The following is a 15,668-nucleotide window of genomic DNA, read 5'->3' on the forward strand; positions in this document are numbered from 1 at the left end:
ACCCTATTGTGCATTATCCACACATTTCACACAGATAATGATAATGACCAATTAGCACTGATGTAGTGTGAATTAAAAGCCTGCATGTTCCTGGCCCTCCGTGGCCTCAACGCAACAGAGGGCACATTGATAACCATATAGTAACTATACTGGTTAATAAAACTCATTCACAACTTGTGGCTGGGTAAACCAACAACCCTACTTTCTTACCCACTTTCTGACTTAACACGTTGCGACATCTCTCTAAATGAGTACAGTATGTAGAATAAATACAGCACATTTTAGCCATTGACTACAGTTTTGTTGTGCACCGTTTTTAGAATTGCAATACTTGTACAGCAGGCCTTGTATGTTGAATATGAAATGGTTGCTAATGGCATCAACGTCTTTTCTCCGTGCAGAGGGTGGAGCTGAGACTTGAGGGAGACTCATTGATGGACGAGACACTGAGCACTTCCATCGCTGAGTCAGTTGAAGAGAGAGATGAGCGGGGAGGTCTGTGCTTCAATCAAATCATTTATGTGTTTCTCTGGTTTTTCTGTAATAGCAAAAATCTATATTTGATCTGAAACTGTAAAGAAAATACAATCCTGTAATTGTGAATACCTTAACACATTTTATGGAAGCTGTCAAATCTGGAACTGTCCCAGCTGCAAATCTGTAGACACCTTCAATTCTAATTCATGCCATTCCAAGGACCTAGAAACCTACCTAACCTAATTCTATTACAAAGATTACAAAACTGTGTGGGACTCTCTGGAAATGTCCTTGCGTGGTTCGTTCAAGGCATATCTTCACGACAGAAAGTGTCCGAGCAGATGACCTGCAGGGTTGTTCCAGGTCTATATTTCCTTTAGGCCAAGTAATACAACACAATAAAGCCTAACCTACCATAATTATGCAGCTATTTGTAGCCACCAAAAATGACTAGAAACTTGTCTTCCTATGGAATGATAGAGCTTCTGTTCTGTTCTGTGTTCTATAGTCTTCTATCTTGGTTTGTTTTGTTCATGTCTGTTCAATTCTATTCTATACTGTCATAGCCAATGACATCTATTTTCATTTTCATTTTTTGTTCTCCTCTCCGCTCAAATTTCAAATATGAACCCTGCCTATTCTTACCGTATGTTGACCACACAGTGACTCTTATATCTTGCCTGGTAGATTTGAATGGGGAGCAGCTGAGAATGACAGCGGAGGAGGAGAGGGAACGACCAGAGCATTCCACGAGATCCCCGTTGAGAGACGCAGAGGAAGACGAGGGAGAGGAGGATGAGTTAGGAACGGGACCGGATGTTTCTCACGCCCCAGACGCTTCCTCTGCTCTCCTCTCTGACGGCGAGAAACGTCTCCCCGAGGAGGAAGCTCCAGACGGCCAGCCCCCGGCCTCACCCTCCACCAGGGCCTCAAGGTGATTCAGATCAGGTTGTGTTGTGCGTTTGTGATGCAGAGAAGACACCCATAACTCTTGAGAGTGTACATTTTCAGAGTTACAGGCATGTAAGGGTCAAATTTTAACCCTGAGGGTCACGGGACCCCACTTTGAGGACCAAAGTGGTGTCCCGTCACCAACAGGGCTGGATGCAATCTCTCCCGATCCCGACGACCTTTGCTGCGTGTCACTCCTCATCTCTCTCTCTCCCAATTTCATCGGTCTACTGTTCTCTAAATAAAGGCATAAAAGGGCCTCAAAACAAAAGAATGACATGAGTTTGAATGTGCGGTGGGGGGGGGAGTGAGCTAGCTACACCTCCTGCCTTCTGTGCTTACCTAAACTATCGCTACTCTCGATTACTTACTTTTTAGAGTAATCATGAAAGTGAGAGGGGGGAGAGATTGCACGCAGCACTGTTGGTGAGGTGGGAATTGAACCCTTGAGACACAAGAGTCCAACATGTTTAGTGAAAATGTAACCACATGTGTGCAACATTCATTTGACCCGTCTTGCCATTCTCCACTCCCAGCAGTGTAGTCCGGCAGCCGACAAGCTTCTTTTGTTTAAAGTGGGACATTTCAAACTAGGGGGCTTTCATGATTCTGAATCCATTCCAAGCATTAGTTGTGCATAAAAAACACTCCTTGGGCTAAAAACGGCCATTGCAATCATGACAAATGTGATGAGGTCAGCTGATTTTGGGCACATTTGGGCAAGTGGCTATGGCTGTTTTTAGTGTATTTTGTGCAAAACTAATGCTTGGAATGGATTCAGAATCATGACAACCCCCTAGTTTGACATGTCACATGCAAAAGGAAAGTTTGACATTTTTGATCTCTTTGCCTGCCAGAGCTGTTAGGTCACAAGAAACGCCTATAAAAAACAGCCGGTCAGCAAGTGGATTCATGAATGTATGTATATAGACAATATTTTAGGCCAATAAAAAAGACTATATACCAAATTTCCCACCCGTCCACCTCGGCTGCCGGACTAGTGTGACAATTCCTTGTTCTCTTCTGCACCCTGTAGGCTCACCCCAGAGCCCCCTACCTGTCGGAGAGAGTATCTGCTGGACGGGCCTGAGAGAGACTCCCCACTGGGGCTATCTGAGGGGGAAGATGACGATGGCGTCCTGGGTAATATCGGAGGGATGGAGAGTGGGCAGGAAGAGGAGAGTTCCTTCTTACAGGAGGTGCTGAGCTCCTTGAAGACCCCACTCACCTCCTGCTCACTGGGTCTGGAGGCCGGCAGCATCATCCTACGTGTGGATGAAGAGAAACAGGAGAGTGAGGAGGAGGAGGAGGAGGGGTCGGAGGATGCGCTGGAGGTGCTGGAAGCAGAGCATGACGTGGAGATTGAAGAGGATGGGACGGTGAAAGAGGTTGATGCTGTTTTCCCCAGCTCCCTGACCTCCACTTTGACCCCACCCGCCCAGGAACAAGACGACGTGGTTCTGGATGGGACGACGCCTTCCTGTCAAGCTGTTGGGGAAGAGGAGGAAGAAGAGGACGGTGCCAAAGAAGAAGAAGAGAAAGCCTTGGTGGGACATCATGTAAGTGTTGCTGAGAATCATCCGTAATATGATATAGTGGTTAGTCTGGTCAGTTAACCCAAGGCGGAGATCTCCGTCCTATCACATAATTACGTCCGATGCACAGGACGGAGATTAATCAGAAGGTGATTAGAGTGTTAACAGCGTATTTATATTGTATACTTGTAATCTTTAATGATTTTGTTTTGTTTATGTATTGTTGTACCAAAATTCTGGCAAGTCAATAAAATCTCCTCAACTCTTGTATTTCTCTCTTGTTTTATCTCCCGCTTCTTGCTTCTCTGTTCCTTCATTTTCTCTTTTTAGGAAGAAGAGGATGAAGAGGAGAAACCGGAGGCCCGGGAAGTCACCCCTGGGCATGACACCAGAGAGGAAGAGGATGACCCGTTTACGACGGGAAGTAACGGAGCCGAGAGCGACGGAGAGAATGAAGTGAATGAAGTTTCTGATCCAGAAAAAGAGTCGGAGGAGGAGGAGGAGGAGGAGGAGGAGGAGAAGAAGCATCAGCGGCAGGAGGAGGCGGAGGAGGCGGCAGCTTGGGAAGAGAGGGATGGGAAAGAAAGTGTGGAGGAGGATATGGGAGTTGAGGAAGATGAGGGTGAGGAAGAGGAGAGGGAAGAGCAGAGGATGGAGACGGTTCCTGATCAAACGATGGTCGGAACTCCAATAGCAGCGTCGGTGGCAGACGAAGCGCTGGACGGCGCGTGGGAAGAGGACACTGCGGCGGCCACAGAGCACATGGACCAAACCCTGATCCACCCGGAGCCGTGTGACCAGCCCTCCTCCACAGGACCAGAGCACCAAGCCACTTCCAACAGGAGCTCTGCGGATGAAGAGGAGGGAGACTATGAAGGAGTGGAGATGGAGAGAGGGATGGAACAGAAACCAGAGATGGACATAAACCGACTGGATGTGGAGCCAACTGACCAGGCAGGTCAACAGGATGCGGACCAAGCGAGTGTGGGAATGTCGCATCCAGATATGAACACCCTGGAAGAAGACCAAAGTGATCCAGAGCAACTTTCTGTGGAGCCAGCAGCCACAGAGCAAGCCACTGTTTCCTCCCGACCTCCCTCGTTCTCTTTTCCAGAATCACATGGCTATTCCGAGACTGAACCACAGGAGGAAAGTGAGACCCGTGTTCCCAGCACACCCGATAATGACACCAGTAATACTGCCATTGTCGATACCGATTCTCTCTCTCCCAGCTCACAGAAAGCAGTGACTCCAGCTCAGCAGTCGACTGGAGGAGAACTCCACAACACAGCGACAGAGCGAGACACAGTAAAACGGTCCTCTAGTGGTGCCAGCATGGAGGACGACGCAGCAGGTCTCGGAGACAAAGAAGCAGGAAAACGGTCTCCCACTGATGCCGAAACCATAGAGGAAGCTCCACAGTCCTCCAGTCCCCCAACTATCACAGAAGAAATGGTCAAACAGACATCCGCTGGGTCGGACCAGAGCAAAGTTCGATTCACTATCGCCCCCGCCTGGCAGAGATCACTCTCTACAGGAGGAGGAAGCCCAGACGAGCCTGTTGTTCCTCTGTCTCCATCGTCCCCTACACCTTGTCCTTCCTCTGACTCCTCTTCATCTCAGTCCAACCCTCTCGCTAAAGTAGAGCCAGTGAGTTCGACTAAGGTGGAGGTTGTGTTGAGCCCTACCAGTAAGATGAGGAACGTAACCGCCATCCCTGGAAAAAACCAGACCTCTACCATTGCAGCCACAGAAGGTAAAAAGATTTGATTGTTTGCTCAACTGTGTTTCGTTTTAGTTAATAGTTTTTGTATTTTTGTGTTTCTTGTGTTTCTGTGACAACAATGTGGCTCATTTGCCATCAGATCAAATAATAAAAGTAGCACCACACAGTATGTATACTATAGGTCCCTTTGCCAAACTCTCATTACAGAGAGTGATGTTTCGACGCTATGGTCTTCTTCAGACTCACACACAGTCTGAAGAAGAGCATGAGCTCAAAAAGTCACTCTGAAATGATTTAATAAAGTTTGGCAAAGCTATAGTGTGCGGTTCTATGATGGTCACAGACACGCTTGTGTTTGTATTTTATACACTTAAACCTTACATTAAACCTTTTTCCAAATCTCTATCCCAAAGAAAGTCCAGTTCAGGGGGAGAGCCCATTTGGAGTTCGGCTGAGGAGGACAGTAGTTTTGCACCGCTTCAGCTCAGACGAAGAGAACACAGAGGTAATAATGATAATCACAATAATACAACACATGAATCAAATTAATACAAAATAAATATTTGCAATGAATATAAAATGAGCAATACATTTATTTGTTTTGGTGATGAATGGATCTGTTTTTCGGTGCTCCGAGGGAAAACACTGCATCTCCAATACCAAATAAGAGGCCTTCCCATACGTGCATAAAAGCAAATCCAAAAACAATAGGTGGTAGCTGGGGTTGTGGAAGGTGAGAAATAGTTCCTAGGATAGCAACAAAAGCATGAGACAACACAGCAAATTGTTTAAATAAGGCATGTGTGGCCCGGGCGGCTGGCATAGCCGTCTGGGCACCTTGGCTGGTAATCCAGTCTGGCAGTGTGCTGCGGGTTCGACTCCCGATCCCGACGGCCTTTACTGCAGGTCACTCTCCCCACTTCCCGTCAGCCTACTGTCTCTATCCCTCTATAAAAAAATATATAAATTAAGGCGAAAGCCACATTGTTTAGTGTATGTAATTGATTGAGAATAGAAGAGTGCAGCTGAGGCTGACCAATGGCCGACCGCTCATTTGTACCCGGGCATCACGCGTTGTGAGCTTGTAGATTGGAAAGAGATTTGTGTAGATGGGAAAAAGCTATCCGAGTGCAGTTGTAAGTTGTAACCCAATTCCGTTTCTCTAAGAATACAGGGTTTAAGTGGTTAATTGGTTGGAGAACTTTTGTGGTATTCACCAATGGAGGGTGAGGTTTCATTTCTGTATTTTTTACTGATTTTACTCTCACCTTCAGCCTGCTGTTGAGCTCCCAGCACAACCAGCTACAAATAAGGCTGCTCCGCCGCATCCAGTCAGTGCTAAGCCTTCACTGAGTCAGCCAGTCGCCATCAAGCCTGCCCTACCACGGAAGCCAGAGGTACATGGAGAGAAACCCAAGTGTACCCCAGGTATGCACACGCGCATGCACACACACACACACACACACACACACACACACACACACACACACACACACTGTAAGGGTTGAGAATTTTCCGCGGTCACAAGAGCGGAAGTGCTGACCAGGTGTAACCTTTAGCTTCAGGAGGAGTATAGTCTTTCTTGACTAAAGGCTTACAGAGTAGATTTCGGGTTTAAAGATGGACAAGTTAAAAGCTAAGCTTAGTTTTAAGGCTTAGGTTTATATTCTTATACGGACTTGACTGTAGTTTATATTCCGACAAAGAATGATTCTGGCACGATGCCTTATTTTTTTTTAACAATATATTTATTGCATTCTTTTTTTTTTACAAACAGACAATACAACAAACAAAACAATACACAATACAGACAATACAATTACCCAAAATGAAAAACAAACAAAACAAAACAACAACATACAGTACGTACATAATAATAATAATAATGGCACTCGAATGGCAACAATAACAGAGTCAAACAACAAACAAGACCAAAAACAAACGGCTGCAGAGAACAAGATCAAACAATTTCCCCCATTAAATAAGACAAGTCATTAACCGTAATATACTGAATAAACTTTCCCCATATCCTATCAAATATCTTCTGTTTATTCTTTAAAGCATACGTGATTCTTTCCAGAGGAAGACACAATGACAACTCCCTAAACCACTGAGCAATACTGGGTTTGCCTATCTTTTTCCACGATAAGGCTATAGCCCTTTTGGCTTGTAGTAAACATAAATCCATAAATCTTTGTTCGCTACTCTGAATCTTATGGCCAGGTGGGCAGAGACCCAATAGAAACAGTTTTGGGTCAAGCTCAATATCTATCGACAATATCTTCTGAATCTCCCTCCTCACTTCTTCCCAGAATTCTTTCACTCTTGGACATGCCCACAGACAATGGAAAAGTGTACCTTTGTCCCCACCACATCTGATACAAGTATCTGGAATATCTGCACTAAATTTATTTAGTTTCTCTGGAGTGATATAGACCCTCATCAGCCAATTATATTGCAACAGTTTTAACCGAGTGTTACCGCTCTGGGATTGAGCATCCATACAGGCTGAGCTCCACTCTTCCAATGTCAATTCCTCTTGTAGATCAGCATTCCATGCATTATATTTGGTTTCAGAGGATTCAGGAGAGAATTCTACTAACATAGAGTATAAATCAGAAATGATGCCCCTATTAAAGGGGTTTCTGATAAGCTCTTTTTCTATTATTGACAGGGGAGGGAGTGTCAGAGAATTCACCTGTTTAACCCCTATAAAGCTTCTGAGTTGTAAATACTTAAAGAAGTGTGTACGGGGTAAATTGTATTTAGCAGCTAGTTCATCAAAAGAGAATAGATTCCCCTTTTTGTCAAAAACATCCTTCCATTGTTTAATCCCTTGCTTGGCCCATATCTTGAAGCCCCCATCCGCCCTTCCTGGGGTGAAGTATTCATTTCCCCAAATTGGGCTGAATCGAAAACTGGGTTGGATATCCAAAAGATAAAGTCTGACATCCTGCCAAACTTTAATCATGTTTTTAACAATAGGATTAGCTGTGTATTTTATCAGTTTTTTACTCGAATTAGAGTAAAGATATTCGGGCAGTGGGAGCTTCAAAGAGTATGATTCAATGTTCCTCCATGTGGGGGATCCCTTCTCTGTATAATAGAACATTATAGTTCTCAACTGAGCTGCCCAATAGTACCATAACATATTAGGGCACTTTAGCCCTCCTCTATCATAAGGTAAATATAACAAAGATAAACGGAGCCTGGGGCGGCACGATGCCTTATAAAAGGAGGAGGTGACGTAACGACTAAGTAGTCGTGACGTCAACCCTGACACACACACGGTTCTCACTTTGCTGTGAATTGTTTTAAAGGCCACATTGTGCACCTCGGTATACAGTGTTCTTGACTTGATTTATTTTTTGCTGTGTTGTTGTTTTAGACGTGACATCACCTCGTGGTGTTCCTGGCGGTTCAGATCCCCCCAGCTGGATCTCTGTGGCCAGACAGAAACAGAGGATCTACAAAGACGGCTCGCTGGAAGAGACCACGCTCAGGAAGGTCAGGCGCTTTCACAATCAGAAGCAGAAATGTTTGGCAGAGTCAACCCAATGTCAAATGTCACTTAACAAATTCAGGACTGAGGGTGCAACAGGACACTCTACTTGGTAGAACTTAAATGATGGTTATTATCTGACAGTCAGTCCACACAGGTAGCTTGGTCAAGTATCATCAAAGGAGGTACAGTTAGAGTTATGGGGTCACAAATAATCCTGGTTATTAATTAGCGTTTTGCTGTGTGGTTCTGCTACCATGAATCTATCACGGCACAAACGAAAGCCAAACCTTGTTGTAGACGAATCTCACTTTCGTCCCTGGTGGCCTGGAGATTTTCTGGTTTTTATTCAAGCTGCCTAATTAGGGACTGTTTGGCACACCAGATGAATGCGGTAAGCTACTGTACCTGGCAGAAAAGAATACCTAGCAGCAGTCTGGGTCAACAGGACCCCGGGGAGAGTTGAGATCCGTTTAGAACACCGGCACACACCTTTCTACATTTGTACCTGTCTGATTAAGTGCCGAGTAATGCCTTCTTGATTTATTTGGAAAAGGGAAAGTAGAACATATAAATATTGAGGGGAAAATACTGGCCCTGCAGAGGTAATGTTATGAATTGAACACTAGCACTCCATGGGCTGGGCCCAATTTATTTAAGTGAACTGGTGCACCCCAAGGTGAATATGAGACACCTTAGGTCTTCAGACAAAGGTCTTCTCATTATCCCCGCCACTAAGCTGCGAACCAAAGGAGATCGAGCTTACGCATTTGTTTCACCTACGCTGTGGAATGACTTACCACTCTACTTGAGAAATGCTGTGTCTGTTGACATCTTTAAAAATCTACAAAAAACTAATTTGTACCGCAAACATTTTGGTTTGCTCCAGTGATTGCTTCAATCTTTTGTTGATTTCTATGTACTGTTATATTTTTATCTATTTCTAGGTACTGTCTTTGCTGCTCTGTTTCTTATTTCATTGTTGGTTTATTTTTGATTGTTCTTGTTTTATTCCTATTATTTTATTGTACAGCACCTTGTAACAACTGTTTTGAAAGGCGCTTTTTAAATAAGATTACCTTACCTTACCACTGTCTCCGGAGGTGAGAACCACTGCCGGACAAACAAAAGGCGCACGCCGCACGCACACAACAATAACCTGCCCAAGCTGTGGTTCAAACTGGTTCATTATGTTTCCAGGAGGAGCCAGAGAGGAAATCTTCCTTGCCGCTGTATGTCAGCTCAGCTGCCTGCAGGGACCACTCCAAGACACCAGAGCTCGCCAGCAAAGGTTAGGATGTGCAGCACACATGGAGTACACCACATAAACATCCTGTTTTGGGGCAAGTAAGACCCGGAGAGACACAGATCAATCACTTTGCTAGAGTGACATGACGAGCTTGTAAACAGTGACTTTTCCATACTAGTACTACTTTAATGGTGCAGATTTGCTCGGTTCATACTACATAATAGAAGGACTTGAGAAGGAAGGATTTTATTGTCTGGACTTTCTATCAAACAATATAGTATCAAGCAAATGTGCACGGCTGACGACGCTGATGGTGCACAGACAGCCAATGTTGCATAACAGCCAAGCACTGGTCATTTAATTAAGCCACATACACATTTATATAATCTATGAAGTTTCAATTTTAATTGGGTGTCTAGCTGGTCATGTCATGATTTGATTTATTTATTTATATATCACTAGTAAATTGTAATCCATCTACAACCTAAGCTTGCAGATCAGCTATTTCCAATGAACAGATTTAACAGTTAAAAACCAAAATAAACATGGGGCATGAAAGATTTCTGCAGATGTTTCGCTAAGCAATTAGTGTACATAGTTCGTTCTTTCAATAAGGTAGGCTACTGCATTGCATCACTTGTAGCCTTGAAAGTGGGGCAGTAGCTCTCAGAATTATCTTTCCATTCTGTGTGTGAGTGTGTTGTGTTCATAATATCCCCGATTTAGCAGAGATAAAGCTCTCTTTCTACGTGTGTTGAGCACAAGCCTCGTCTTCCCATTAGTTTTCCGTTCAATCTTTAGACGGCAAATGAGTAATTTCACAAACGCAAAGCGTGTGAATTGTCATTCACACCATTCAGCTATGGTTCAGTTTGCCCCACAACACGGCGAGGGGGCAGAGATTAGAGAGAGGGGGCTCTCTATGACGAGACGTTGCTGGAAACTATACACACACAAACACAGGGAAATAATTTATTCTTTCATAAACATGAGGTCGTTTACATAATGTCCTTCCCTATAAACAACAAAATGCTTTTGTTGCAAACACAAACTCTTTATGATAAATATGAAATGAAATAAAATATACAGAATGTATATCTTAGGAGGTTGTTCAGATGGGGGGGGGGTCATTATGTTAACAACTTACTTGTGCCTGATACGGCAGTGGTGCCAGATTACATACATTACATACACCATCGAAAGCCGTCACTCATGCGTAGGTATGAGTAATGACTACTTGTGTTTCATAATGGCAGTGGTGTCAGATTACATGCATGTATACATGGGGGCATTACCTTTAATCTTCCCGACACTAAAACATATCGTCCTTGTCCTCGTCACCATTGAAAACCAATTACACTCTATGTCAATTACGTCATCAGTGAGAGTTGGTTATGCCAGTTATAGAAAGAGTAGAACACGTATGCCTACATGTAAAAGAAAAAGATCTATATATCATTCTCATGTACAGATCACCTAAAACAGACCTTGAAGACATTTCTCGAAAACTTGATAAAGTATCTACCCTCTTCGACTTCTTCTATTATGATACTAGGAGATTTAAATGATGACCTGTATAGTGAGAAAGATGGAAGTATAAAGACCTTCATGTCCAGATTAGGTTTTAAACAATTAATCACAAATCCAACTACAGATTACGGAAGTATTTTAGATCATGTATATTTATTATTTTAACAAATGTGAATATTATTACAGAAATTGAAGTTAGACACCTATTACTCTGACCATGATTTAGTATTAATATCACTATAGTCCAAGATTAAGTACATTTAAAGCAATGTTATTGACAATTTAAAAATTTAAATAATTATACTGTATACGTGATAACATATTTTCTTTCAGTTTATATACCTTTATACTATAATGTGTCACATGAGAATTTGGTCTCCTGTAGCAAATAATTCTGTAAACAATATATGACTTACAGTCCCACATATACTGTAGGCAGGTATAATGTCCAATCTGCCAGAATGCTTGACAGGCACAGACAAGCATGAAGCAGACAGCCGGGGGGCGCTGTTGCTCTGAACTCCTCATAGTGAAATCAATTGATGGCATGAGGCCAGGCAACTGAGTAGGATGAAATCAGAGCTCTCTTTTAGGCTACAGTATATACCTTATACACAGTTTCTCTGTTTAAAAGAAGAGACCTTGAACAATGAAAGAGATCCTATTCTATGAAAAAGCTCTTGTTTTCTGTTTGAAAAGAGAGCACGACTGTTTCTAGTCTCCAGATAACATTTTATAATTAAATGTCCTAAAATGCCACCAACATTCAAGCATAGGTGACCTGACCTGCACAAAACAATACAATAATTTCTACCGGCACGTGGCACCTGTAACATTTGATTATACCTATTATGCAGTTGTCCAATGTCCACTATGAATCACAGCTGATGTATTTAAGCAGTCACTGAGTCACACCTTGACTGAGTCCAAACTTAAATGGACTTTGAGCTGGATGTGACTGCACACTTGTTATCGAATGAATCAACACACACAGAATAAGTCAATCATCTCCACACACTGAGGCTGTCATGACAGCAATTTTCCTTGAGCAAGATACTGAACCCCTAATTGCTCCCGATGTGCAGGTTGGTGCCTTGTATAGTTTCCTCTGCCATTGGTGTATGAATGTGTGTGTGTGTGTGTGTGTGTGTGTGTGTGTGTGTGTGTGTGTGTGTGTGTGTGTGTGTGTGTGTGTGTGTGTGTGAATTGGTGAATGTAATGCACAATCTTTGTGCATTACATTATAAGCGCTTTGGACATTACAAGCGCTTTAGATAAAAGTGCTATATAAATGCACCATTTACCATTTACACAAATCTGCACAAAATGTATAAAACTCAAATTTCTATACATTTTATAGCAATATAGTTGTATTGTATAAGGTTGTCTGTCCAAGTTCCAGTTCTTAAATTAGCCATTGGTTATGTTCTTGGCTTAGAAAATAACTGGTCTAAGACCGCACTTGCTGACCCATAATTCTAATTGTGTGTGTGTGTGTGTGTGTGTGTGTGTGTGTGTGTGTGTGTGTGTGTGTGTGTGTGTGTGTGTGTGTGTGTGTGTGTGTGTGTGTGTGTGTGTGTGTGTGTGTGTGTGTGTGTGTGTGTGTGTGTGTGTGTGTGTGTGTGTGTGTGTGTGTGTGTGTGTGTGTGTGTGTGTGTGTGTGTGTGTGTGTGTGTGTGTGTGTGTGTGTGTGTGTGTGTGTGTGTGTGTGTGTGTGTGTGTGCCCGCCCCATTTCCATCGCCCACAGGGAGCTCATTGGAGACCACCAAGCCCACAACACCTGTGGAAAAAGAAGGGAGGAGAGCTTTCTCTTCTCCAACACCTGTGCCACCTCAGCCAGCCAAATCCCAGTCACACCCAGCCCCCATAGCTCCCAAACCCTTGTCCCAACCTACCCCATCCCAAAGAGTCCTCTCTGCCCCCACTCCGGTCCCAGTTTCCCCTAGAGTTTCTCCCTGCGTAAGCTCCCCATCCCTCGCCAAACCCCCCCCTTCAACCAAGACACCACAGCCTCAAACCTCCGCACAACCCAATCAAAGACCCCTAGGCCAGTCGAGTTCTACACTTTCCTGCCCTCCTTTTTCAAACCGATCAACCCTGGCACAATCTGGTACAATTCCATCCAGAGCTGCAGGACACTCCAGCCCTACCCAGCCGTCCCAGCCTCAGGATGAGCCTCCCTGGATGGCCCTAGCCAAGAAGAAGGCCAAAGCTTGGAGTGAGATGCCTCAAATTGTCCAGTGATCACTTGGTAAAAGTTATGTCCAATGTTAGACTGAACTCTGGCACAAGTTTGCAAAGCAAAAGGCCTCAGAGGGTCAAATTTGGGCTTAAGTGATCAAGAGGAACAGGAAAGCAGAACAAAATAATTGTACTCTTATGTAACCATACACAAGATGTAACGATTAAGAAACCTTGAACCTTGAAAGAGTCCCGAACCAAACTGATTTGCACTCCTATAGCGTTTATATCTGTTAATATCCACTTATTTACTTTTCTACTATCTTCAGAATTCGTCTGATTGGTACCCAGTACCTGCCTAACCCCTCAGTCACATGACTGAGCATACACCTAAAAAATTCTGTTTCTTTTATCACATTGTACTTTATTTGATAAGATTACATAATAGGGTCGATGTCATTTCTGAAATTACCTGCCAGGACCCAAATTGCCTGCTTGTGTACATGCGTGACAAAACTATCAAAACGTTGTTGTGTGTCTGAGTGAGAGACTACATTCTGACTGAGTTTTGAGGTGTGAGAACCCATGGCCAAATGCATTCTCACACACCTGAAAATGTGTTTATGTTTCAATAATTATGCACAGTTCACAATGTTTGAGATTAGCACAGATTTCACAGAAAGAAGGATGGGAATCATTATTTTGTACAGAGTATGTATTATTCACACTGAGTTTTTAGAATGACAGGGAACTTGAAAATGAGATGATTTATTGATTCATCTTTGACATCAGAACGAGTTGACAAGAGGGCACGTGTCTTTCCTGACTGTCTTCTTCTTCTACAGTATGTAAGCCTCTCTTTATCTTAAGGCCATGACACTTGGACAACATTTTAAGGAAAATGTTGTCCACTTTTCCAATTGCCACTGGCATCATGGATGGGGTTTATGAAAGGAAAAGAAGTCTTTAACTTTCCTATGATTTTATTATTATTATTATTATTATTAAATGTATTGTATTTTTTCACAAAAAAACAAAACAGAATATTTCAAAAATTCAAAAAATAATATTAAACAATAATGAAAAATATTTGAATTAGCTCATCTACAAGCTCAAAGCGCTTCACAAACCTATTTTCCCTATTTTTGAAATACAGTAAAGTGATTAATTGATCATGTCAGGTTTGGTAGCCTCTGATCCACAACAACTGAAACTTGTCCTTGCACAGTGGTACTTTAATAGAAAATATTATTATTCCATAACTCATCACACGTGACAGCCGAGAGTAGACTAAACTATTGATATCAATCATCTTAATGATGTGCTGAGTATTCAGAACACATTTCAGACTGTCAATATAAAGTATGTTCTGTTTCTTTGTTGGCTTTTGGTTGGACAACTATGTATGGAATAGTTGTCTGTGGGCCTGCAAAACATAATTGAAAGTGCAGGTTTAACATTGATATTGTAAAATGTTTTTTATTTTACTATGATAATTTGCTACATGTGGACAATGGGAGACATCTGTTACAACTACTACTCAATTATAAACAACCTAAGTAATTGCATTTGAAAATACAAATTGGGGCAATACAGTAGTTTGGTGCAGGGTCCAATTCATAATTTAAGGAAAGCCAATTTAATAACTTAATTCTGTAAGTAGGCCTATCTCTGTCTCTATTACAGGAACTAGTATGTTTTATGCATTTTAATTGTTTTATTTTTATATTGCCTTTGATATTTTTTCTTGTACATAAAATGTTCAGTAAAGAACAAATTTCAGCATATTTTTTTGTTTCCCTTTATAATTCCAGACCTACTGGGAATATATATATATACAGTATATATATATATATCTGTCCGGTGGTAAAAGTTAGTCAAAGATTGTAATAACTTGCAGTAAATGTTAATGTACTCAAGTGAGTTTAACTGTCACACATGCAGAAGAACTCTAATGCACTTAAAGCCTCACTATGTAACTTTTTAATCAATACAATTCTGTCCAATCTGTATAGTAGAATGTTAATACAATATAATTTATAAGATAAATAATAAAATATTCCCCTGAGCAAGCAGGCCGGCTCTATTAGCTCAATGGTAAAAATGACAGCACAAACCATGGTTCAGGTTCAAATTCGGAGTAGAAGAGGAAAGTTATACATATAGGTATAGTACTGCTTTAACCTTTGGAAAGAATTTTGGAAGGATTCACTTATGCATTGAAGACAGCTACCTGTGTTTTTGGATCCAAGATGGCCACAGCACCAGGGGGGGTGGAGCAGAGGTGAGCGGGCGGGGTCGACATATGACCTTACTGGGCTGCATTCAAGACACCTGACTTGTGTCTGAACACAGCTTTGATGGATGTGTTCTGCCCCCCTCCCCACCATCAAACAAAATGTTTGGTCAAACCATATGGGGTTCCATTGGAAATGCATTGGAGTGGCCATTAAACACAGACAAACGCAAGACAGGCGTCTTGAATTTGTGAACGCAGCCCAGTAAGGCCACCCCCT

The 15,668-nt window shown here is 42.5% G+C and overlaps 1 protein-coding gene across 4 annotated transcripts in view; it reads left to right on the plus strand.

Moving 5' to 3' along the window:
- The window catches only part of LOC308322420 (uncharacterized protein), a 56,136-nt gene extending 41,197 nt beyond the window's left edge, over positions 1–14,939 (plus strand). For all 4 annotated transcript variants that reach the window (XM_080773683.1, XM_080773684.1, XM_080773686.1 and 1 more), the window contains exons 8-16: positions 402–495; positions 1,165–1,411; positions 2,465–2,987; positions 3,294–4,719; positions 5,103–5,194; positions 5,964–6,117; positions 8,078–8,196; positions 9,392–9,482; positions 12,719–14,939. In XM_080773683.1, the coding sequence (XP_080629809.1) occupies positions 402–495; positions 1,165–1,411; positions 2,465–2,987; positions 3,294–4,719; positions 5,103–5,194; positions 5,964–6,117; positions 8,078–8,196; positions 9,392–9,482; positions 12,719–13,215 (3,243 nt within the window). In that variant the 3' untranslated portion in view covers positions 13,216–14,939. The remainder of the gene's footprint in view (positions 1–401; positions 496–1,164; positions 1,412–2,464; positions 2,988–3,293; positions 4,720–5,102; positions 5,195–5,963; positions 6,118–8,077; positions 8,197–9,391; positions 9,483–12,718) is intronic.
- Positions 14,940–15,668: the final 729 nt, after the last annotated feature.

The sequence above is a fragment of the Protomyctophum bolini genome, assembly GCF_963924005.1.
Source record: "Protomyctophum bolini genome assembly, chromosome: 10".
Taxonomy (NCBI): domain Eukaryota; kingdom Metazoa; phylum Chordata; class Actinopteri; order Myctophiformes; family Myctophidae; genus Protomyctophum; species Protomyctophum bolini.